Source organism: Microchirus variegatus, assembly GCF_963457635.1.
Source record: "Microchirus variegatus genome assembly, chromosome: 19".
Taxonomy (NCBI): domain Eukaryota; kingdom Metazoa; phylum Chordata; class Actinopteri; order Pleuronectiformes; family Soleidae; genus Microchirus; species Microchirus variegatus.
This window is the reverse complement of record NC_139820.1, coordinates 526,545-551,035: the sequence shown is the minus strand read 5'-3', so window position 1 is coordinate 551,035 and position 24,491 is coordinate 526,545. Positions and strand designations below refer to the sequence as shown.

Here is a 24,491-nt window from a genome sequence, read left to right as displayed (position 1 = left end):
TCGGTCATCGGGTAAGTCCTTTATTATTTATTATTACTTACTAAAAATAAAGGTAAGTAATATAAAGGGAGTCTTTTAAACGTAATTACCGTAATTCCGACAGCGCGTGAAGGCAGCGTCACGAGTTAAACACGTAAACGTTAAAATACAAATAAATATTAATGACATCAAAACGAAATGATATGTTAATGTTTTAATGTAGATAAGTATGTAAGATAAGATAAGTTGTTAATTTATTTAATTTATATTTAATTATTGTTGAAAAGTGCAGCATCCTTCCTGGTCCATGAAGGCCACCGTAGTTCCCTGAGGCATTTGAGTGTAAAGAAAAATAAAAAAAAATTACATTTTTTTTTTTTTTTTTTAATTCTGGTTTCAAGAAATATTTATTTAATTTCTGTCCAAATTGTTTTGGGACGCACGTGAGTGGCGCCCTCTTGTGACCAGGTCGGGTATTGCGTGATGCAACGTTCCATATTGGTATTAAGGTAAGTATTTTACCTTTTTTATTTTTTTTAAGGACATTAAAACTTTAATTCAAACCTGTTATGGCGTATTGAACTGTTTATATTATAATTTAAAAACGAGTGCATGAACGTGAGTGGTCGTTCACCTGCAGTGTCCCAGTCTCTCCACCAGGCGTCGCTACGCCACAGAGTGACCCCTCCGAGAGCTCCGCTGACAGCGCGTGCAGCCAACGGCCGCACAGCGAGGCGACGCGCGCGGACCAATCACAGCGCCGCGCGAGAGGCCCCGCCCCCCCCCAACCGCGAGGACAACAAGGAGCAGCAGGTTTCATTTCAGCACCGGGAGCTGTCCGTCCGTGCGTCCGTGAGTCCGTGCGTGCGTGGACGTGGAGCCGGTCAACACCTGACGGTAAGAACACACACACACACACACACACACACACACACACACACACACACACACACACACACACTGACACGTCAACACACACACATAATCTCACACAGGGACACGGTGTGTGTGTGTGTGTGTGTGTGTGTGTGTGTGTGTGTGCTGCACCTGTAACATCTTAACCATAACCAGTTAATAACTAACACAATTCTTAATCTTAGTCCTAATCCTAATCCCAAAACCAGGTCTTCACTTTATCTCACTCCCCCGCACCAAAGTCCATAGAGAAAATCAGTGATTTTAGCTCACAGGGACACAGGAGCTGCTGGTCCTCTGCTGCCTCGTGTGGTCACTTTGTGTCACTGAATTAAGTCTAAATTAAATATTTTAAAAGCTGAATTCACTAAAATCAGTCATTGTAATGATGTTAAAATCACTGGTTTACTCTATGGACTTTGGTGTGGGAGAGTGAGTGACTTTGGTGTGGGAGAGTGAGTGACTTTGGTGTGTGAGAGTGAGCGGTGATGCTACATCACGTGTCACACACATTATTATAACATGGTATAAATGTCATTATTATTTAATTTAATTAATAATAACAACAATAATAGTAACACTAACAACAATAATAACAAACATAATAATAACAACAGTAATATTATTAATAATAATATTAATATTATAGTAATAATAATGTCAGTCTCGTTGACTCCGCCCTCTGTGTCCTCTGTCCAATCACAGCTCAGATGTACTCAGCCCCTCCCCCTCTGGTCTTTAATCATCTTATCCTCTCTAACCTGTGTGTGTGTGTGTGTGTGTGTGTGTGTGTGTGTGTGTGTGTGTGTGTGTGTGTGTGTGTGTGTGTGTGTGTGTGTGTAGGTCATCATGTCTAAGGTGAAGCAGACAGGTCTTCTTGCTGCAGGTTGTCAGCCGTGGAACAAAGATGTTTGTGCTGCCAGTGGAGATAGATTCGCTTACTGTGCTACGTTAGCTATTTACATCTATCAGGTGGGTTTGACATGGATATTATACCATATATACATATATATATATACATATATATGTACATGAAATATTCACATCGAAGAAGCTGAAAACTCTGTGTGTGTGTGTGTGTGTGTGTGTGTTGTAGTTGGACCAGCAGTATAATGAGTATAAGCTCAGATCCATCATGTCTGAACACAAGAAGACGATCACAGCGATCAGCTGGTGTTTAGACAATAGAGACTTGTTTACTTCAGCATCTGCTGATAATCTGCTCATAGTGTGGAACGTTAGTGAGAAGAGAGCTGTGGCTAGACTGGACAATACTAAAGGTAAGTGATCTAACAAGTTACTCACTATCACACACCAAAGTCACACGCTCACACACCAAAGTCACTCACTCTCCCACACCAAAGTCACTCACTCTCCCACACCAAAGTCACTCACTCTCCCACACCAAAGTCACTCACTCTCCAACACCAAAGTCACTCACTCTCACACACCAAAGTCACTCACTCTCACACACCAAAGTCACTCACTCTCTCACACCAAAGTCACTCACTCTCTCACACCAAAGTCACTCACTCTCACACACCAAAGTCACTCACTCTCCTCACACACCAAAGTCACTCACTCTCCCACACCAAAGTCACTCACTCTCTCACACCAAAGTCACTCACTCTGCCACACCAAAGTCACTCACTCTCCCACACCAAAGTCACTCACTCTCACACACCAAAGTCACTCACTCTCACACACCAAAGTCACTCACTCTCCCACACCAAAGTCACTCACTCTCACACACCAAAGTCACTCACTCTCCTCACACACCAAAGTCACTCACTCTCTCACACCAAAGTCACTCACTCTCACACACCAAAGTCACTCACTCTCACACACCAAAGTCACTCACTCTCTCACACCAAAGTCACTCACTCTCTCACACCAAAGTCACTCACTCTCACACACCAAAGTCACTCACTCTCCTCACACACCAAAGTCACTCACTCTCCCACACCAAAGTCACTCACTCTCTCACACCAAAGTCACTCACTCTGCCACACCAAAGTCACTCACTCTCCCACACCAAAGTCACTCACTCTCACACACCAAAGTCACTCACTCTCACACACCAAAGTCACTCACTCTCCCACACCAAAGTCACTCACTCTCCCACACCAAAGTCACTCACTCTCTCACACCAAAGTCACTCGCTCTCCCACACCAAAGTCACACGCTCACACACCAAAGTCACTCACTCTCCCACACCAAAGTCACTCACTCTCACACACCAAAGTCACTCACTCTCCCACACCAAAGTCACTCACTCTCCCACACCAAAGTCACTCCCTTTCCCACACCAAAGTCACTCACTCTCCCACACCAAAGTCACTCACTCTCACACACCAAAGTCACTCACTCTCCCACACCAAAGTCACTCACTCTCTCACACCAAAGTCACTCACTCTCCCACACCAAAGTCACTCACTCTCCCACACCAAAGTCACTCACTCTCCCACACCAAAGTCACTCACTCTCCCACACCAAAGTCCATAGAGTAAACCAGTGATTTTAACATCACAGCACACAGGAGTTGTTGATCCACTGCTGCCTCCATCACTAACTTACAATGACTGATTTTAGTGAATTCAGCTTTTAAAATATTTACCACCATATTTACCAAAGTGACCACACGAGGCAGCAGAGGACCAGCAGCTCCTGTGTCCCTGTGAGCTAAAATCACTGGTTTTCTCTATGGGCTTTGGTGTGGGAGAGTGAGTGGTTTACAAACACTGAGATAAAGATGTGAACATGCTACGCGACACAAACACCGTTAAAGCTAGCGTACGTAACTTCTAACCTCGTCACGCCGGAGCTTTTAGGGCTTTTTTTTAAGACGAGCTGCAGTTCACGGTGTCTCCTCTGGGGCGCCTCAGGTGTGCCCACGTCGGTCAGCTGGTGCTGGAACTCGTCGGACGGCGTGGCGTTTGTGTCGCAGCGCGGCCCGCTCTACATCTGGGTGTACGGGGGTTCGAATCCCGGCCTGACAGTGCACAAGGAGGCCCACTCCTTCCTGTCGGACATCTGCCTCTTCAGGTGGCATCCGTCCAAGAAGGGCAAACTGGTGTTTGGACACACGGACGGGAGTTTGTCCATCTTCCAGCCCGGTGAGAGGACATTTAAAGGGACATTTAGCGGATTGTTGACCCTGGTCATTTCCTGATTGTTATAAACTCTTTGTTTGTCAGGAAGTAAAAACCAGAAGCATGTTCTGCGTCCAGAGTCGTTGGAGGGAACAGATGAAGAAGATCCTGTCAGCGCTCTGGAGTGGGATCCTCTGTCCACAGATTATTTACTAGGTCTGACAAAAACATCCTCATCTGTTTGTTTGTTTGTTTGTTTGTTTGTTTGTTAGCCTCGATGATAATAGCGGAATTTTCAACTTAGAACAACCTCACCAACTCTGAATCAGGATTCCAAGATGGCCGCAATGCTACTTTTACTGTTATTTTGCATTGCTATGGACCGATGTTGCTAACAAAGGCTAGCTTAAGATACTGGTGCATTCCAGTTGTAGCCAGAAGTTGGACTTGTCCGAGTTCCTAATCACAAACCCCTCAGATAGGATTACAAAATGGCTGCCACTGCTGCTTTTACTGATGCTATGGACTGATATTGCTAACAAAGGCTAGCTCAAGTGCATTCCAGTTGTTGTCAGAAGTTGGAATCTCCAAGTTGAGTTGTCAACTTGGAGACTTGGAACTTGGAAAAGTCGGCACAACCTCAAACCCAAGACTAGCATCGTTAGCAAAAACGCTCGACTAACTTTACTGTCAATTGTTCTTGTAATGGTACGTTCCAGTTTTTGTAGGAAGTTGGAATCTCCAAGTTGTAGCAACGCCACAAACCCAAGACTAGCATCGTTAGCAAGAACGCTCGGCTACTTTTGCTGTTAATTGTTCTTGTAAGTCGATCTAAGGGTGCGTTCCAGTTGTAGTCTGAAGTTGGACTTTTCCGAGTTCCTATTCACAAACCCTGACATAGTTTACCAAAATGGCTGCCACTGCTACTTTTACTGTTGCCATGGACTGATATTGCTAACAAAGGCTAGCTCGAGATACCGGTGCATTCCAGTTGTTGTCGGAAGTTGGAATTTCCGACTAAACTTGGGATTTCCAACTGTGAAATTTGGTATTTGGTTCACAGTGAATCAGTCGTACGAATCGTATCGGGTCGTTTTTTTAGAGCGTTTTTTTTTACGCGTTGTTATGTCGTGAGTGAAACTCCGCCCACAGTAGAACGCCGTTAGCGGCTGTTTTGACGACGAATGTTTGTTTTTGTCCGTCAGTGTCGAACCTTCACAACGGCATCAGGCTGGTGGACAGCGAGGCGCTGAACTGCGTCACGTCTTTCTGCTTCCCCTCGGCTGCTGCGTCCGTCCAGTGTTTGGCTTGGGTTCCGTCTGCTCCTGGAATGTTCATCACCGGAGGTAAAAGCCGTCTCGTTCACCCACGTTTTTTCCACGACGCGATTTGTCTCAGTTTGTCAGCGTTGTTGTGTTTGTGGACGTCAGACTCTCAGGTCGGCGTCCTGCGGGTGTGGAACGTGTCTCGCTCGACGCCGCTCGACAGCTTCAAACTGAAGAAGAACGGCTTCCACGCTCTGCACGTGCTCAGCTCGCCTCTGTCCAAGAAAGGTGAAACATGTCGGACGCACGTTTGTTCCCGTCAGACGGTTTTTAAACTGTTCTTTAAACTGTTTTTAAACTGTTTTAAAGCCGTTTTCACTTGTTTTTAAACTGTTTTCAACAGTTTTTAATCAGTTTTCAACGGTTTTTAGATGGTTTTCTACTGTATTTAAACTGTTTTCAACAGTTATCGAACTGTTTTAAGTTGTTTTTAAACTGTTTGAAACGGTTTTAAACTGTTTCTCAACTGTTTTAAATCTGTTTTCAGTTGTTTTTAAAACTGTTTGAAATGTGTTTAAACTGTTTTTTAAACAGTCTTCTACTGTTTTTAAACTATTTGAAATGGTTTTAAACTGTTTTAAACCATTTCTTAACAGTTTTCAATTGTTTTAAAACTGTTTTCAATCAGTTTGAAACGTTTTAAAACTGTTTCAACCGTTTTTGAACTGTTTTCAACCGTTTTTCAACTGTTTTAAAACTGTTTGGAATGTGTTTAAACTGTTTTAAAACTGTTTGAAACTGTTTTAAACAGTTTCTAAACGGTTTTCAATTGTTTCAAAACTGTTTTCAATCAGTTTGAAACGTTATTCAAATGGTTTTCTACTGTTTTCAAACGGTTTTCAACTGTTTAACACAGTTTTAAACTGTGTTAAACAGTTTTTGACTGTTTTTAAACCGTTTTCAACTGTTTGAAACCATTTGAAACCGTTTGAAACTGTTGTAAACTGTTTTTAAACTGTTTTAAAACTGTTTCAAAACTGTTTTAAAACTGTTTGAGATCGTTTGAAACCGTCTTCAACTGTTTTTCAACGTTTGAAACCGTCTTTTTAAACGGTTTAAAACAACATTTGAAACCGTAAACACCATAAACATACTGAATCAAAACATGAATGAGCTCAAAATTGAGACTTAAAGTTGTTGTCGCTGCAGCTCAGAACTCCACGTCTCCCAGTAAGAGTCAGTACACCAGCTCCACCAGTGAGGCGGTGCCTCCGCCCACTCTGTCCCAGAACCGCTCCTTCTCCCTCCCCCCGGGCCACGCCGTCTGCTGCTTCATGGACGGAGGGGTGGGCCTCTACGACATGGGCGCCAAAAAGTGGGACTTCCTGCGCGACCTGGTATTTCAGCGGCGTGATTTCTGACGGTATGACAGAACGTCAGAGAACGCCACCTCCGCTCACCTCACGGCGTCTTTGCTCCGTGTTTCCAGGGTCACGTCGAGACCATCTTCGACTGTAAGTTCAAGCCCGACGACCCAAACCTGTTGGCCACGGCCAGCTTTGACGGAACCATCAAGATCTGGGACACAAACACCCTGACGGCGGTCAACACGTCGCCTGGCAACGAGGGCGTGGTCTACTCTCTGTCCTGGGCTCCAGGTACGAAGAACGTGTCGACGGAAGGACGACGTCGTCCTCAACGTCCTCAACGAATGTTTCTGATTGAATGTCGTCTTGTGTTCTGAAGGAGATCTGAACTGCATCGCAGGAGCCACGTCTCGCAACGGCGCCTTCATCTGGGACGTCAGGAAAGGGAAGATCATCACTCGCTTCAATGAGGTGACTTTGACTTTAATATATATTATTAATGTGGCTCGACGAGATACTGACGCCCCCTGCAGGAAATTCAGGAAATGATCCATTTGCCCTGATGCACTTTGACAGTGAGCTGAGTTTAGTCTCAAAAACTAAAAGTATCTCAGAATGACTTGAAATTGTGCACAGTTATAACCAGCATCGCCCTGAACAAGGATCTGTTTAAAATATTTGCAAATCTCTTAAGGAATAATTTTAATGACTTTTTGAAAATCAGGTAATTATCCATTTTCCCTGATGCACTTAGAGCTGGTTTTTGTCTTAAATTCAAAAAGTATCTCGGAATGACTTGAAATTGTGCACAGTACTAGTCGGCATCGCCCTGAACAAGGATATGTTAAAAATATTTGCAAAACCCTTAAGGAATAATTTTCATGAATTTTTGAAAATCAGGAAATAACTCATTTGCCCTGATGCACTTTGACAGTGAGCTGACTTTCTTCTCGAAAACATAAAGTATCTCAGAATGACTTGAAATTGTGCACAGTAATAGTCGGCATCGCCCTGAACAAGGATATGTTAAAAATATTTGCAAAACCCTTAAGGAATAATTTTCATGAATTTTTGAAAATCAGGAAATAACTCATTTGCCCTGATGCACTTTGACAGTGAGCTGACTTTCTTCTCGAAAACATAAAGTATCTCAGAATGACTTGAAATTGTGCACAGTAATAGTCGGCATCGCCCTGAACAAGGATCAGTTGAAAATATTTGCAAACCTCTTAAGGAATAATTTTAATGAATTTTTGAAAATCAGGAAATGATCCATTTGTCCTGATGCACTTTGACAGTGAACTGACTTTCTTCTTAAAAACATAAAGTATCTCGGAATGACTTGAAATTCACCATCATAATAGTCGGCATCACCCTGAACAAGGATCTGTTGAAAATATTTGCAAACCTCTTAAGGAATAATTTTCATGAATTTTTGAAAATCATGAAATGATCCATTTGTCCTGATGCACTTTGACAGTGAGCTGACTTTCTTCTCGAAAACAAAAAGTATCTCGGAATGACTTGAAATTCACCATCATAATAGTCGGCATCGCCCTGAACAAGGATCTGTTGAAAATATTTGCAAACCTCTTAAGGAATAATTTTCATGAATTTTTGAAAATCATGAAATGATCCATTTGCCCTGATGCACTTTGACAGTGAGCTGAGTTTCTTCTCGAAAACAAAAAGTATCTCGGAATGACTTGAAATTCACCATCATAATAGTCGGCATCGCCCTGAACAAGGATCAGTTGAAAATATTCACAAACCTCTTAAGGAATAATTTCCATGAATTTATGAAATTCACTTTTGAGATGCACTTTGACAGTGGGAGGGATTTTGGGTAAATATTTAAATTTTTACACCAACAGATTTTTGAATATTCAGGGCGATATTGACGACCTCTCTGTTTACCCCTCAGCACGGCAAGAATGGAATATTCTGCATATCGTGGAGCCACAAGGATTCAAAGAGGATCGCGACGTGTAGCGGAGACGGATTCTGGCAAGTGAAACGTTTATCTTTTCTGTGTATATTATATTTTCTTTTCTTTTCTAACTTTTATGTCGGTCAGAGAATCTCACGCGCGTCTCGTGTTCAAACCGCAGCATCATTCGCACCATTGACGGGAAGATTCTGCACAAGTACAAACATCCTGCCGCTGTGTTCGGCTGCGACTGGAGCCAGAACAACAAGTAAGACAAGAGTCACATATCAATGCAGTCGAATATAAACAATCAGTGTAATAATCAGTCTCTTTGTCCCTCGTCTCTGCAGAGACATGATAGCGACCGGCTGCGAGGACAAAAATGTCCGCGTCTATTATTTGGCCACAAGCTCTGATCAACCTCTGAAGGTCTTCACTGGACACTTGGCTAAAGTGTTCCACGTCCGCTGGTCTCCACTCAGAGAGGGAATCCTGTGTTCAGGCTCAGACGACGGGTGAGTGTGTCCTCATGTGTCCTCATGTCCTCATGTGTCCTCATGTCCTCATGTGTCCTCATGTCCTCCTGTGTCCTCATGTGTCCTCCTGTGTCCTCATGTCCTCATGTGTCCTCATGTCCTCCTGTGTCCTCATGTACTCATGTGTCCTCCTGTGTCCTCATGTACTCATGTGTCCTCATGTCCTCCTGTGTCCTCATGTGTCCTCATGTCCTCCTGTGTCCTCATGTCCTCCTGTGTCCTCATGTCCTCCTGTGTCCTCATGTCCTCATGTCCTCATGTCCTCCTGTGTCCTCATGTCCTCATGTCCTCCTGTGTCCTCATGTGTCCTCATGTCCTCCTGTGTCCTCATGTGTCCTCATGTCCTCCTGTGTCCTCATGTCCTCCTGTGTCCTCATGTCCTCATGTGTCCTCATGTGTCCTCCTGTGTCCTCATGTCCTCATGTGTCCTCATGTCCTCCTGTGTCCTCATGTACTCATGTGTCCTCATGTGTCCTCATGTGTCCTCATGTCCTCCTGTGTCCTCATGTCCTCCTGTGTCCTCATGTCCTCCTGTGTCCTCATGTCCTCATGTGTCCTCATGTGTCCTCCTGTGTCCTCATGTCCTCATGTGTCCTCATGTCCTCCTGTGTCCTCATGTACTCCTGTGTCCTCATGTCCTCATGTGTCCTCATGTGTCCTCATGTGTCCTCATGTGTCCTCATGTCCTCCTGTGTCCTCATGTGTCCTCCTGTGTCCTCATGTCCTCATGTGTCCTCATGTCCTCCTGTGTCCTCATGTACTCATGTGTCCTCCTGTGTCCTCATGTACTCATGTGTCCTCATGTACTCATGTGTCCTCATGTCCTCCTGTGTCCTCATGTCCTCATGTCCTCCTGTGTCCTCATGTGTCCTCATGTCCTCCTGTGTCCTCATGTCCTCCTGTGTCCTCATGTCCTCATGTCCTCATGTCCTCCTGTGTCCTCATGTCCTCATGTCCTCCTGTGTCCTCATGTGTCCTCATGTCCTCATGTCCTCATGTGTCCTCATGTCCTCCTGTGTCCTCATGTGTCCTCATGTCCTCCTGTGTCCTCATGTCCTCCTGTGTCCTCATGTGTCCTCATGTCCTCATGTCCTCCTGTGTCCTCATGTCCTCACTTTAAAGGTGTAGTTACAGTGAGCTGTGTGTGTGTGTGTGTGTGTGTGTGTGTGTGTGTGTAGCACTGTGCGTATATGGGACTACACTCAGGACGCCTGCATCAATGTCCTCAGTGGACACACAGCTCCAGTCAGAGGTTTGATGTGGAACACTGAGGTTCCTTATCTCCTCATCTCAGGTAATTCTTACCGACCTGATGACAACCTGACAACCTGTGAACTTTCCCTCCTGTGATTTAATCAGCGTGAATCATTCTGATTTGATCTGTTTTCCAGGTTCCTGGGATTATACGATCAGAGTGTGGGACACGAGGGACGGAACATGTCTGGACACGACCTTTGACCACGGAGCTGATGTTTACGGTGAGACTTTAGGGTCTGAACGTCAATGTGAGCATGTCGTGTAAATACACTGTGTGCGTGTGTGTGTGTGTGCGTGCGTGTGTGTGCGTGCGTGTGCGTGTGTGTGTGCGTGTGCAGGTCTGACCTGTCACCACAGTCGTCCCTTCACCATGGCGTCCTGCAGCAGAGACAGCACAGTGAGGCTGTGGTCACTCACTCCTCTCATCTCTCCTCTGCTGCTCAACATCCTCACTGAGCAGCCGTGGGAGAAGATCATCGGAAACACAGGTAACACAACATACCTGCCTATGTGGAACCTACCTAGCTAGCTAGCTAACTACCCACTGACCTACCTATGTGGAACCTACCTAGCTACCTACCTACTTACTTATCTACTTACCTACCTACATACCGATGTGGAACCTACCTAGCTAGCTAGCTACCAACCCTCTTACCTACCTATGTGGAACCTACCTAGCTAGCTAGCTACCAACCCTCTTACCTACCTATGTGGAACCTACCTAGCTACCTACCTACTTACTTATCTACTTACCTACCTACATACCGATGTGGAACCTACCTAGCTAGCTAGCTACCAACCCTCTTACCTACCTATGTGGAACCTACCTAGCTAGCTAGCTACCAACCCTCTTACCTACCTATGTGGAACCTACCTAGCTACCTACCTACTTACTTATCTACTTACCTACCTACATACCGATGTGGAACCTACCTAGCTAGCTAGCTACCTGCCCACTTACCTACCTACCTACCTACCTACCTACCTACCTACCTACCTACCTACCTACCTACCTACCTACCTACCTACCTACCTACCTACCTACCTACCTACCTACCTATGTGGAACCTACCTAGCTAGCTAGCTACCAACCCTCTTACCTACCTATGTGGAACATACCTAGCTAGCTAGCTACCTACCCACTTACCTACCTACCTACCTATGTGGAACCTACCTAGCTAGCTAGCTACCTACCCACCTACCTACCTATGTGGAACCTACCTATGTGGAACCTACCTAGCTAGCTAGCTACCTACCTATGTGGAACTTACCTAGCTAGCTAGCTACCCAACCACTTACCCACCTACCTACCTATGTGGAACCTACCTAGCTAGCTAGCTACCTACCCACTTACCCACCTACCTACCTACCTATGTGGAACCTACTTACCTATAAAGGTTTCCCAAACACAGGTCTCACCAGTGTATATAAAGCATGTGATGTGTACTTTTCTCCAGCAGAGGGCGCATTCTGACAGAGAATGTCAGCCCTGGTGTCCTCACCGTCATGCTCTCCATGTTCTCTGCAGACACGGCCATGGTTCCTGGTTCTCCTCCTCTGCTCTGTGGGAAAGTTTCTCGAGACGTCAAACAGGAGCTGGATAAACTCAGCGCTGACGTCAGAGCTAAGAGGCTACGCTGGTTCTCCGAGTGCTTCTCGGTAACTACGTCAGCTGTTTCTGAGGGGATTTTCTGTGTGTGTGTGCTTTGTGCTCATGAAAACCTTTCTCGTGTGTCTCCTGTTCCCCCGTCAGCCACCAGGGGGCAGCAGCAACCTGTGGGACCTGGTGTCGGTGATCAATGGGCAAGACGACTCACTGCTGCCCTCCAGCTACAGTAAAGGAGTGATGCACATGAAGCACCTGCTCAAATTTAAAACGGTGAGTCAACCAATCAGATCCCTGGATTAATGACCTTAATCCAGCCTTAAACTTTACCCTTTACACGAGACTATATGGTGATAATGTTGTGAAAGGGAATTAATATTGTCTTCTTCAATAATAATAATGTTTACATCATTGATTCACATCTTTCCAACAATGACAACAAACAAAATGGCGGCCATGTTAGCAAAGAGTAAGAATAGGTTCAGTTAACTTAGCTTAGCAGGGGATAACCTAGATAAGCAAAGGCTAAGGTTGAGTTAGCAAAGAGTTAGGCTTGCAAAGGATTAGTTTAGGATGAGTAAAGGAAATGGTTAGCTTAGCTTAGCTTAGGTATGCAAAGGGTTAGGTAAGGTTATGTTAGCAAAATGTTAGGTTAGTTTAGCAGAGATTAGCTTAGGCTAGGTTTTCAAAGTCATGGGTTAGATTAGCTTAAGGTTAGTAAAGGTTTAGACATGTTCTTAGGAACATACTTAGGATAAGTTAGCAAAGGGATAGTTGAGGTTAGCTTATTATAGTTTAACTTAAATTGGGCCAGGTTTGGTTTGGTTAGTTTAGGTTTAACATAGCTTAGGTTAGTTTGTCCACATTGTGAAGAATTGTCTTTTTTAGAGTGGATTTGAATGAAACTGTTTGTTAATGAGCTCAGGAAGAAACAATTCTATGGTTGTTGTTGATCCAGATCTGGACTCTCTGGTCTCTGGTCTGTGTCCTCTGAGTGTCCTCTGTCCTCTGAGTGTCCTCTGAGTGTCCTCTGTCCTCTGAGTGTCCTCTGAGTGTCCTCTGTCCTCTGAGTGTCCTCTGAGTGTCGTCTGTCCTCTGAGTGTCCTCTGTCCTCTGAGTGTCCTCTGAGTGTCCTCTGTCCTCTGTCCTCTGAGTGTCCTCTGTGGTTGACGTGGTCTGTGGTGTCTTTCAGTCGGACGCTCAGGAACTGACCATCGTGAAGATGTGTAAGTTTGGAGGAGGAATCGGAGCTCCGAGTAAAGAGGAGAGGCTGAAGGAAGCTGCAGACATTCACCTGAGACTGGGACAGATTCAACGCTACTGTGAACTCATGGTGGAGCTGGGACAGGTGTGTGTGTGTGTCTGTGTGTGTGTCTGTGTGTGTGTCTGTGTGTGTGAGAGAGACAACAATGGACATACCTACCTAGCTAGCTATCTACATATCTACCTACCTGTCTGTGTGTGTGACAGAGACACAAATTGACCTATCTATCTATCTATCTATCTATCTATCTATCTATCTATCTATCTATCTATCTATCTATCTATCTATCTATCTATCTATCTATCTATCTATCTATCTATCTATCTATCTATCTACCTAGCTAGCTATCTACCAACCTCCCTGTGTGGAACCTACCTATCTAGCTAGCTAGCTACCTACCTACCTACCTAACTACCTAGCTATCTACCTACCTACCTAGCTAACTATCTACATACCTACCTAGCTACCTACCTAGATATCTACCTACCTAACTAGATATCTATCTCTCTACCTACCTAGCTATCTACCAACCTACATACCCACCTAGCTAGCTACCTACCTACCTAGCTATCTACCAACCTACATATCCACCTAGCTAGCTACCTACCTAGCTATCTACCTAGCTACCTAGCTATCTATCTACCTAGCTACCTAGCTATCTACCCACCTAGCTATCTACCTAACTACCTAGCTAGCTACCTACCTACCTACCTACCTACCTACCTACCTACCTACCTACCTACCTACCTACCTACCTACCTACCTACCTAGCTAACTATCTACCTACCTAGCTAGCTATCTACCTATCTACCTACCTACCTAGCTAACTATCTACCTACCTAGGTATCTACCTACCTACCTAGCTAACTATCTACCTACCTAGCTAGCTAGCTATCTACCTAGCTACCTGTCTCTGTGTGTGTGTCAGAGACAAAAATGTAGTCGTCAAATCTGATCTGAATCAGATTTGAATCCAGTTTTGTTTGAAACGTTCTCTTCACTCAAAGTTTCCAGTGTTTACCTTCAGTCTTTAAGCGTCTGTGAGGGAAGTTTTCCATTCGTCATCCAAACACTTGCTCTTCGTCATGGAAACCACATGGTTTTAGCTCATGTTTACGAACTCCTGTCACAGAAACAGAAACATCGGAACGTCGTCGCAGACGTTTGAAGACGATCGCAGTAAAGCTCGAGGTCGAGTTCTGAGGCCAAAAAAATGGCCGTTCAACCCCAAAATGGCCGCCTCCCTGTAGGACTTACGACAAAGTCGCCACTGACTCTTTTGACCGTCCTGACGTGATTGACATGTGTGCGAAGTTCTGTTCATGTACGTCAAACACTGGTTTCGCATATGTGTTTGCCCCGCCCACTTCCACCTTACGACACGCATTCAACGAACACCAAAATTGTATTTATTTAATTTATGGATTTAAAACTCTTATTTAAAAATGGAAGGAACAAAGACAACAAAGTCTTCTTTGTTTTGTCTTACTTTGACTAAACTGGGTCATTGTGGTGCACCGCCTGTATGCGACTCTAGGGGGCAACAAAAACATGGAGGAATCCAGATTCGTACATTTGTTTTGGTTGTTAATGACATTTAGAGTTGAATTGATGCTTAAATAAATTCGGGAGCTCGACACGCTAACCAGCTAACCAGCTAACGAGCTAACCAGCTAACCAAAAGCACTTCTTTTTATTTACATTTAATTGTCTGTTTGTTTGTGTTTCAGTGGGAAAAAGCTCTGTCTGTGGCTCCAGGTGTTTCCATGAAGTACTGGAAGAAACTCATGCAGAGGTGAACTTATATAAATATCTATATATACATATACACAATCACATATATATATATATATTTATATATTTAAATGTATAAACTACTACTCTGCGTCTTTGGTTTGCAGGAGAGCCGATCAGCTGATGGCTGAAGACAACGACGACGCCATCCCATACTGCATCGCTACAGGAGACATCAAGAAGCTGGTGACGTTCTTCAGTGGCCGAGGACAACTGCAGGAGGCGCTACTCATCGCTCAGGTGATGATGATGACGATGATGATGATGATGAGCAGCTGAAGGTTTTACATCAACAGAGACGACAACATTCTTCTTGTTTCAGGGAGCGTGTGAAGGAAACATACGAGAACCTCAAAGTTCTTCTGTCAACCACGCGACGTGTGATGTGGAGAACATACAGCAGTACCAGAGGTCACACACACACACACACACACACACACACACACACACATTACAGAGTTTTATGTTACAACTAATATTATTTTTATTTTTATTTAAATCGGTAAAATACAGAAGAGGATTATTAGGACCACATATGATTTTTTTTGAAAACTGGAAATTTAAAAAAAATCAAATTTAGAATTGAAAAATTCAGAATTGAAAAATTCAGAATTAAAAAATTCAGAATTAAAAAATTCAGAATTGAAAATTTCACATTTGAGAAATTTACATTTGAAAAATTCAAAATTTAAAATTTAGAATAGAAAAATTCACATTTGAAAAATTCAGAATAGAAAAAAATCTGAATAAATTCTGCGTCAAAAAAAAGTCAGTATTGAAGAAATTCGGACTTGGATAAATTGTACTCAGAATTGAAAAATTCAGAATTGAAAAATTCAGAATTGAAAAATTCAGAATTGAAAAATTCAGAATTGAAAAAATTCACATTTGAAAAATTCACATTTGAAAAATTCAGAATTGAAAAATTCAGAATTGGAAAATTCAGAATTGAAAAAAATCAGAATTGAAAAATTCAGAATTGAAAAATTCAGAATTGAAAAATTCAGAATTGAAAAATTCAGAATTGAAAAATTCACATTTGAAAAATTCACATTTGAAAAATTCAGGATTGAAAAATTCAGAATTGAAAAATTCAGAATTGAAAAATTCAGAATTGAAAAATTCACATTTGAAAAATTCAGAATTGAAATATTCAGAATTGAAAATTCAGAATTGAAAAATTCAGAATTGAAAAATTCAGAATTGAAAAATTCAGAATTGAAAAATTCAGAATTGAAAAATTCACATTTGAAAAATTCACATTTGAAAAATTCACATTTGAAAAATTCACATTTGAAAAATTCAGAATTGAAAAATTCAGAACTGAAAAATTCAGAACTGAAAAATTCACATTTGAAAAATTCACATTTGAAAAATTCAGAATTGAAAAATTCAGAATTGAAAAATTCAGAACTGAAAAATTCAGAACTGAAAAATTCAGAACTGAAAAATAATCATTTGAAAAATAATCATTTGAAAAATAATCATTTGAAAAATTCACATTTGAAAAATTCAGAATTGAAAAATTCACATTTGAAAAATTCACATTTGAAAAATTCACATTTGAAAAATTCACATTTGAAAAATTCAGAATTGAAAAATTCACATTTGAAAAATTCACATTTGAAAAATTCACATTTGAAAAATTCACATTTGAAAAATTCAGAATTGAAAATTCAGAATTGAAAAATTCACATTTGAAAAATTCACATTTGAAAAATTCACATTTGAAAAATTCATATTTTAAAAATTCAAAATTGAAAATTCAGAATAGAAAATTCAGAATAGAAAAAATCAGAATAAAAAAAGTCAGTATTGAAGAAATTCGGACTTGGAGAAATTGTACTCAGAATTGAATCAAGTCAGAATTAAAAAAATTGAGAATTGAAAGTTCTTTAGCGCCCCCCTTTGACCACCTTCTGTCCACACAGTTTTTGTCTCGTGGTTCAGAAACAAACAGATGTTATTTAAAGCAGTGGTTCTCAAACACTGGGTCAGGACTCACCTGTGGGTCGCAGGTGACTTTTTTTGGGTCCCTCAAAACAAATTTGCAGAATTTTCCAAAACGTTTTTGTTCAGATTTACATTTCTTATGTTTCATTACATTTACTGTGATTTAGGTCTCAGTAGTTTTATTCTCTTGTCGGAAGTTTGGGGAATCATAGACGTCAGTGGTTCATCACGACCTTTGACCTTTTCTTCTTCCTCTTCTTCATCAGTTTGCTTCACAAAGTGTGTCAGGAACTGGCAGAATGGTTCTTCCAGGACGGACGCTCCGTGTTAGCTGCGTGTTGTCACCTCGCTGTGGACAACGTCCAGGTAAACGCACACCTGACCACAGGGGTCACAGGGGTCACAGGGGTCACAGAGGTCACAGGGGTCAAGGATCCTTCCAAGTCTCCTACAGAGACAAGGAAAGAGTCCTTCCTAACATTCACTGTGTCATAACAAATGTAACCTTTTCTTAATTCTACGACTGACAATAAGTGTGTGTGTGTGTGTGTGTGTGTGCGTGTGTGTGTGCAGCTGGCCATGTGCAGTCTGATCCGGGGAAACGAGCTGGAGTTAGCGGCGTGCGTCGGCCTCGTCCTCGGCGAAGCGGCCGCTCAGAACACGGCGTACACTCTCCAGCTGTTAGCCAGGAAGTACATGGCCACGCCCACATGGTGCGTCTCTGCCGCTCGATTGGTCGATCAATTCAATATCTGCTGAATATTTTATAATGAATATTCAGCATTTTTCCCAGCTTTGTTGAACTTTGTTAGAAGCACTTCGCTGCTGCTTTAAAGGTCCAGTCTGTGTAACGCTCAGTGTTTGTGTCGCCCCCTGGTGTCCGCTCAGGGAACTGTCAGCTGAGCTCCTGCACATGATCCCGGACAATGGCGTGTTTTTGGCTGAGCTGTGTGCGTTTTACCCGGGGACGTCTGCAGAGATCCAGCAGTTACACCACACAGTGAGTCCACCGTCCTCACGTCCTCGCGTCCTCACGTCCTCACGTCCTCACGTCACATGAGAGGACGGCCACAGTCATGTGTGTGTGTGTGTGTGTGTGTCTTCTGTCTGTCCAGTGTGGACTCCCATCCTCAGACGAGTGTACGTCTTTGGCAGAGTCGGCAGAGTGTGACGGAGATTTGCTCTCGGCCGTTAAATATCACCTGCTCAGCCCAGAGCCTGAGGTCGCTCTGCAGGTCGGGATCGATCACATCAAAGGTTAGAGCGGGGCTAAGCTAACATGCTAACTATGATCTATCTATCTATCTATCTATCTATCTATCTATCTATCTATCTATCTATCTATCTATCTATCTATCTATCTATCTATCTATCTATCTATCTATCTATCTATCTATCTATCTAAGCTAACACGCTATCTAAGCTAACAAGCTAACTATGATCGATCTATCTATCTATCTATCTATCTATCTATCTATCTATCTATCTATCTATCTATCTATCTATCTATCTATCTATCTATCTATCTATCTATCTATCTATCTATCTAAGCTAACAAGCTAACTATGATCTATCTATCTATCTATCTATCTATCTATCTATCTATCTATCTATCTATCTATCTATCTATCTATCTATCTATCTATCTAAGTCAACAAGCTAACTAGCCTCTGTCTATCTAAGCTAACAAGCGAACTAGCATATATCTATCTAAGCTAACTAGCATCTGTCAGTACTGATTTTGAGGAAAAAATGGTTCTTCTTTATTTATTTATTTATTGTAAACGCAGTAATAATACTACTAGTCATAATACAAATACTACTAATAATACTACTAATGTGTGTGCAGAGCAGCTGAGTGGCTCTGATTGGACGGTGGACAGAGTTCAGCCAATCCTGGAGCTGATGAGTTACATCAGGACGGATCGTCTGATGATCAACAACAACACGCAGTAAAAAAACACCTTTATATACTTTACTATACTGTTTAATCTGACCTCTGTGATACTCATGTGTGTGTGTGTGTGTGCGTGCGTGCGTGCGTGCGTGCGTGCGTGCGTGTGTGTGCATGTGTGTGTGTGTGTGTGCAGAGCTCGCAGTGAGCTGTTGATCTTGTGTGGTTACGTCGGAGCGTTGCTCGCCATCAGACGTCAGTACTGCAGCATCGTACCTGCGCTCTATGAATACACCAGGTAAACACAGACCCCGCCCCCTCGCGTATGGACTCCGCCCCCCGGTGTGTGGACTCCGCCCCCCCCAGTGGTCGCTGCATGTAAACGCGTTGTGTTTGTTTTTCAGTCAGCTGTTGAAGCGCAGAGAGGTTTGTGTTCCTCTGAAGATCGAGCAGCTGAGTGTGGAGCTGGACGCCTGGAGAGCGTGTACACAACAACAACACAACAACAAGTACGACTTCAGACACAACACAACAACAACACAACAACAAGTACGACTTCAGACACAACAACACAACAACAAGTACGACTTCAGACACAACACAACAACAACACAACAACAAGTACGACTTCAGACACAACAACACAACAACAAGTACGACTTCAGACACAACACAACAACAAGTACGACTTCAGACACAACACAACAACAACACAACAACAAGTACGACTTCAGACACAACACAACAACAAGTACGACTTCAGACACAACACAACAACAAGTACGACTTCAGACACAACACAACAACAACACAACAAGTACGACTTTAGACACAACACAACAACAACACAACAACAAGTACGACTTCAGACACAACAACACAACAACAAGTACGACTTCAGACACAACACAACAACAAGTACGACTTTAGACACAACACAACAACAACACAACAACAAGTACGACTTCAGACACAACACAACAACAAGTACGACTTCAGACACAACACAACAACAAGTACGACTTCAGACACAACACAACAACAACACAACAACAAGTACGACTTTAGACACAACACAACAACAACACAACAACAAGTACGACTTCAGACACAACAACACAACAACAAGTACGACTTCAGAAACAACACAACAACAAGTACGACTTTAGACACAACACAACAACAACACAACAACAAGTACGACTTCAGACACAACACAACAACAAGTACGACTTCAGACACAACACAACAACAAGTACGACTTCAGACACAACACAACAACAACACAACAACAAGTACGACTTTAGACACAACACAACAAGTATGACTTTAGAGACAACACAACAACAACACAACAAGTGCGACTTCAGACACAACACAACAACAAGTATGACTTCAGTCACAATACAACAACAACACAACAACAAGTACGTCTTCAGACACAACACAACAAGTACGACTTTAGACACAACACAACAACAACACAACAACAACAAGTACAACTTCAGACACAACACAACAACACAACAAGTACGACTTTAGACACAACACAACAACAACACAACAACAACAAGTACAACTTCAGACACAACACAACAACAACACAAGTACGACTTTAGACACAACAACAACACAACAAGTACGACTTCACACACAACACAAGAACAACACAACAACAAGTACGACTTCAGACACAACACAACAACACAACAAGTAAGACTTCAGACACAACACAACAACAACACAACAACAAATACGACTTTAGACACAATACAACAACACAACAAGTACGACTTTAGACACAACACAACAACAACACAACAACAACAAGTACAACTTCAGACACAACACAACAACACAACAAGTACGACTTTAGACACAACACAACAACAACACAACAACAACAAGTACAACTTCAGACACAACACAACAACAACACAAGTACGACTTTAGACACAACAACAACACAACAAGTACGACTTCACACACAACACAAGAACAACACAACAACAAGTACGACTTCAGACACAACACAACAACACAACAAGTAAGACTTCAGACACAACACAACAACAACACAACAACAAATACGACTTTAGACACAATACAACAACACAACAAGTACGACTTTAGACACAACACAACAACAACACAAAATCAACACAACATCAACATAACAACAAGTACGACTTTATCCACAACAACAACAACAAGTATTGTTAAGTATGCATTTAACTGTGTGTGTGTGTGTGTGTGTGTGTGTGTGTGTGTGTGTGTGTGTCCTCAGTCCTCCATCAGAGAGTCAAAGAGACGAGTTCAACTCTCTGCAAAGAAGAATTCAGCCGTCAGACTCTGGTAACTGAAGTAACTGAACCAAAGTCACTCACTCTCCCACACCAAAGTCCATAGAGTAAACCAGTGATTTTAACATCACAGCAATTAATTTAGACTTAACTCAGTGACATAAAGTGACCACACGAGGCAGCAGAGGACCAGCAGCTCCTGTGTCCCCGTGAGCTAAAGTCACTGGTTTTCTCTATGGACTTTGGTGTGGGCAGAGTGAGCTGAATGCTCAGATCAATAATGAATCCAGTGTCAGGACAAAAAACGCTGAGTCATTAAAGTCTCATGTGTTGCAGAGTCGTTGGTGATGTTTGGATCTGATTATGTGACCGGATCAAATCTGCCCAGTCACTCTGACGTCCAGCTGTCCTGCTTCACTGGACAGAGGATACAGGTCCGTCCGTCTGTCCCTCACCTGATTATTAATCAGACATTATTGGATGTTTGTATTTACAGTTTCTCGCGTTGTTGTTGTTGTTGTTGTTGTTTTTTCACAGGGTCCAGTTTTTCTGTTGGAAGACGGAAAATCTGCGATTTCCCTGAACGACGCACTAATGTGGGCTAAAGTCAACCCGTTCTCCCCGCTCGGAACCGGAGTCCGTATCAACCCCTTCTAACACACACACACACACACACATACACACACACACACACACACACACACACACACACACACACACACACACACCCACACACACACACACACACACACACACACGACGTAAACTGAACAGAAACGTACATTTTTGTGCTTCAGCATCAACTGGATTTTAGCGTCGAGTGTTTTGTCGCTACATCGTTGTCGTAAAAGACGTGAGTTAAAAAAAAAAAATACGCCAAAATATTACCAAATATTCCCAGTTAGCGTTTAAGCGGAAACGTAAGCGAATCTTAACTTTGTCAGATAGAATAAATGTTTTGTTAACGTCGTTTGTGCGTCTCTGTCTTTACGTACGTGAACTTTAACGTTAGTGACAAGTGTTTTCCGTTTCCCTTAAGTTTCCCCTTAACTGCCGGTTGTCGACGTACAGGGAGAAATAAACGTGCGTCGTTAGCATAAACGCAGAACGGTTTGATCGTAAACGGGCCGAGGTTAGAACCCTGAGGTTCTCCACACGTTATCTTTCAACTTTATACGAAGAAAATACTTCTCAAGTTTCAAGAATATGGCAATTACAAAAAGCGTCCGACGTTGTCCCATTTCTGCTGTTTAACGTACGATGCGTTTACGATTCACGTACATAAACCACAGGGGAAAACGCGCACTCGCGTCTTTTATGACGGCGATTTCGTACGACCTTTAGAAGACGGACGTCAACAGATACATCGGAAGATCCTGGAACGTTAGCGTTAGCGTAGCCGTTCATGTGGCGAGAATGTAGTCCGGCGTTCATTGGCCTTCATATGTCGTGATGGGGCAGGGGGGCGGGGTTTGTGGTAGGGGGCGGGGTTTGTGACAGGGGGGCGGGGTTTGTGGCTCATTTTGTTGGCTTTTCCTCAAACACACACAGGGTAATTTTATCTCATGTTGTAAAAATAAATAAAATAATAAAATAAAATAAAACTGCTTCATATTTTTTGTCTCTCGCACAATTATTCAACATTTTGAATGTTTGATTAAAGATTTATTAGGATTTGAACTCACAACCTCAGACTTCCTGCTGTGCGTGAACTTCATGGTAAGATCAGAACTTCTGACCTGAGAGAAACTCGTCTTCATGCTCTGACTCTGGATTTCTTTATTTCTTAAACTTAGAGTTTTTCAGAAACTGATCCGTTAAATAACTCATCGAACCTTCATCACTTCACTTATATCACATGAGATTCGTCAGCGCTGAAGATGGACCAGTGGACAAGGACGTCGCATCTCGCACGACGTCGTGGGTTCGAATCCCACTGCAGGTATGTGTGTCTGGGTGTTTAAAAAACAACTTCCAAACTCTCTGTCGCGTCATTTCGTTTTTACAAACAAATTTTTATGACCATTTTTTTGGTCTAAAACTTGACAAAAACGACATACTATACTATGTCGTCCAAAATCGGAAATTTTTTTTGAAAAGCATTTTTTTGGTCCAAAACTTGACAAAAGGTCATACTATACTATGTAGTATATCATACTATATACTATGTCGTCCAAAATCAGACAATTTTTTTGAAAAGCATTTTTTTGGTCCAACACTTGACAAAAGGTCATACTATACTATGTAGTATATCATACTATATACTATGTCGTCCAAAATCAGACAATTTTTTTGAAAAGCATTTTTTTGGTCCAACACTTGACAAAAGGTCATACTATACTATATCGTCCAAAATGTGACAATTTTTGGGAAAAAAAATTCGGTCCAAAATTTGACAAAAACGACATACTATACTATGTCGTCCAAAATCTGACAATTTTTTTGAAAAGCATTTTTTTGGTCCAAAACTTGACAAAAGGTCATACTATACTATGTAGTACGTCATACTATACTATATCGTCCAAAATGTGACCATTTGTTGAAAAAAAAGAATTTGGTCCAAAATTTGACAAAAACGACATACTATATCTACTATGTCGTCCAAAATCGGACAATTTTTTTGAAAAGCACTTTTTTTGGTCCAAAACTTGACAAAAGGTCATACTATACTATGTAGTACGTCATACTATACTATATCGTCCAAAATGTGACCATTTTTGGAAAAAAAAGATTTGGTCCAATATTTGACAAAAACGACATACTATACTATGTCGTCCAAAATCTGACAATTTTTTTGAAAAACATTTTTTTGGTCCAAAACTTGACAAAAGGTCATACTATACTATGTCGTCCAAAATCTGACAATTTTTTAAAAGTATTTTTTTGGTCCAAAACTTGACAAAAGGTCATACTATACTATGTAGTACGTCATACTATACTATATCGTCCAAAATGTGACAATTTTTGGAAAAAAAAATTTGGTCCAAAATTTGACAAAAACGACATACTATACTATGTCGTCCAAAATCTGACCATTTTTTGAAAAAAAGTATTTGGTCCAAAATTTGACAAAAACGACATACAATACTATGTCGTCCAAAATCTGACAATTTTTTTGAAAAACATTTTTTTGGTCCAAAACTTGACAAAAGGTCATACTATACTATGTCGTCCAAAATCTGACAATTTTTTTGAAAAACAGTTTTTTGGTCCAAAACTTGACAAAAGGTCATACTATACTATGTCGTCCAAAATCTGACCATTTTTTGAAAAAAAGTATTTGGTCCAAAATTTGACAAAAACGACATACTATACTATGTCGTCCAAAATCTGACA

The 24,491-nt window shown here is 42.0% G+C and overlaps 1 protein-coding gene across 2 annotated transcripts; it reads left to right on the top strand.

Moving 5' to 3' along the window:
- Positions 1 to 1,743: 1,743 nt before the first annotated feature.
- On the top strand, positions 1,744 to 21,812 carry wdr17 (WD repeat domain 17; the record flags this gene model as incomplete). Of its 2 annotated transcripts, none has more annotated exons than XM_083905865.1 (31): positions 1,744 to 1,866; positions 1,991 to 2,174; positions 3,780 to 4,010; positions 4,092 to 4,202; positions 5,192 to 5,332; positions 5,417 to 5,539; positions 6,461 to 6,648; positions 6,741 to 6,909; positions 6,998 to 7,089; positions 8,543 to 8,625; positions 8,730 to 8,816; positions 8,899 to 9,063; positions 10,263 to 10,378; positions 10,476 to 10,562; positions 10,680 to 10,829; positions 11,870 to 12,000; positions 12,095 to 12,220; positions 13,140 to 13,295; positions 14,942 to 15,006; positions 15,113 to 15,245; positions 15,328 to 15,416; positions 17,225 to 17,324; positions 17,532 to 17,671; positions 17,847 to 17,958; positions 18,074 to 18,215; positions 18,808 to 18,910; positions 19,049 to 19,150; positions 19,257 to 19,361; positions 21,140 to 21,207; positions 21,492 to 21,589; positions 21,693 to 21,812. In XM_083905865.1, the coding sequence occupies 31 exons, from the start codon at positions 1,744 to 1,746 to the stop codon at positions 21,810 to 21,812; spliced, it is 3,840 nt and encodes a 1,279-aa protein (XP_083761991.1). The 2 variants fall into 2 exon arrangements, with proteins under 2 accessions (XP_083761991.1, XP_083761990.1); XM_083905864.1 differs by having other exon boundaries at positions 21,492 to 21,593; positions 21,652 to 21,812.
- Between the last annotated feature and the right edge of the window lie 2,679 nt (positions 21,813 to 24,491).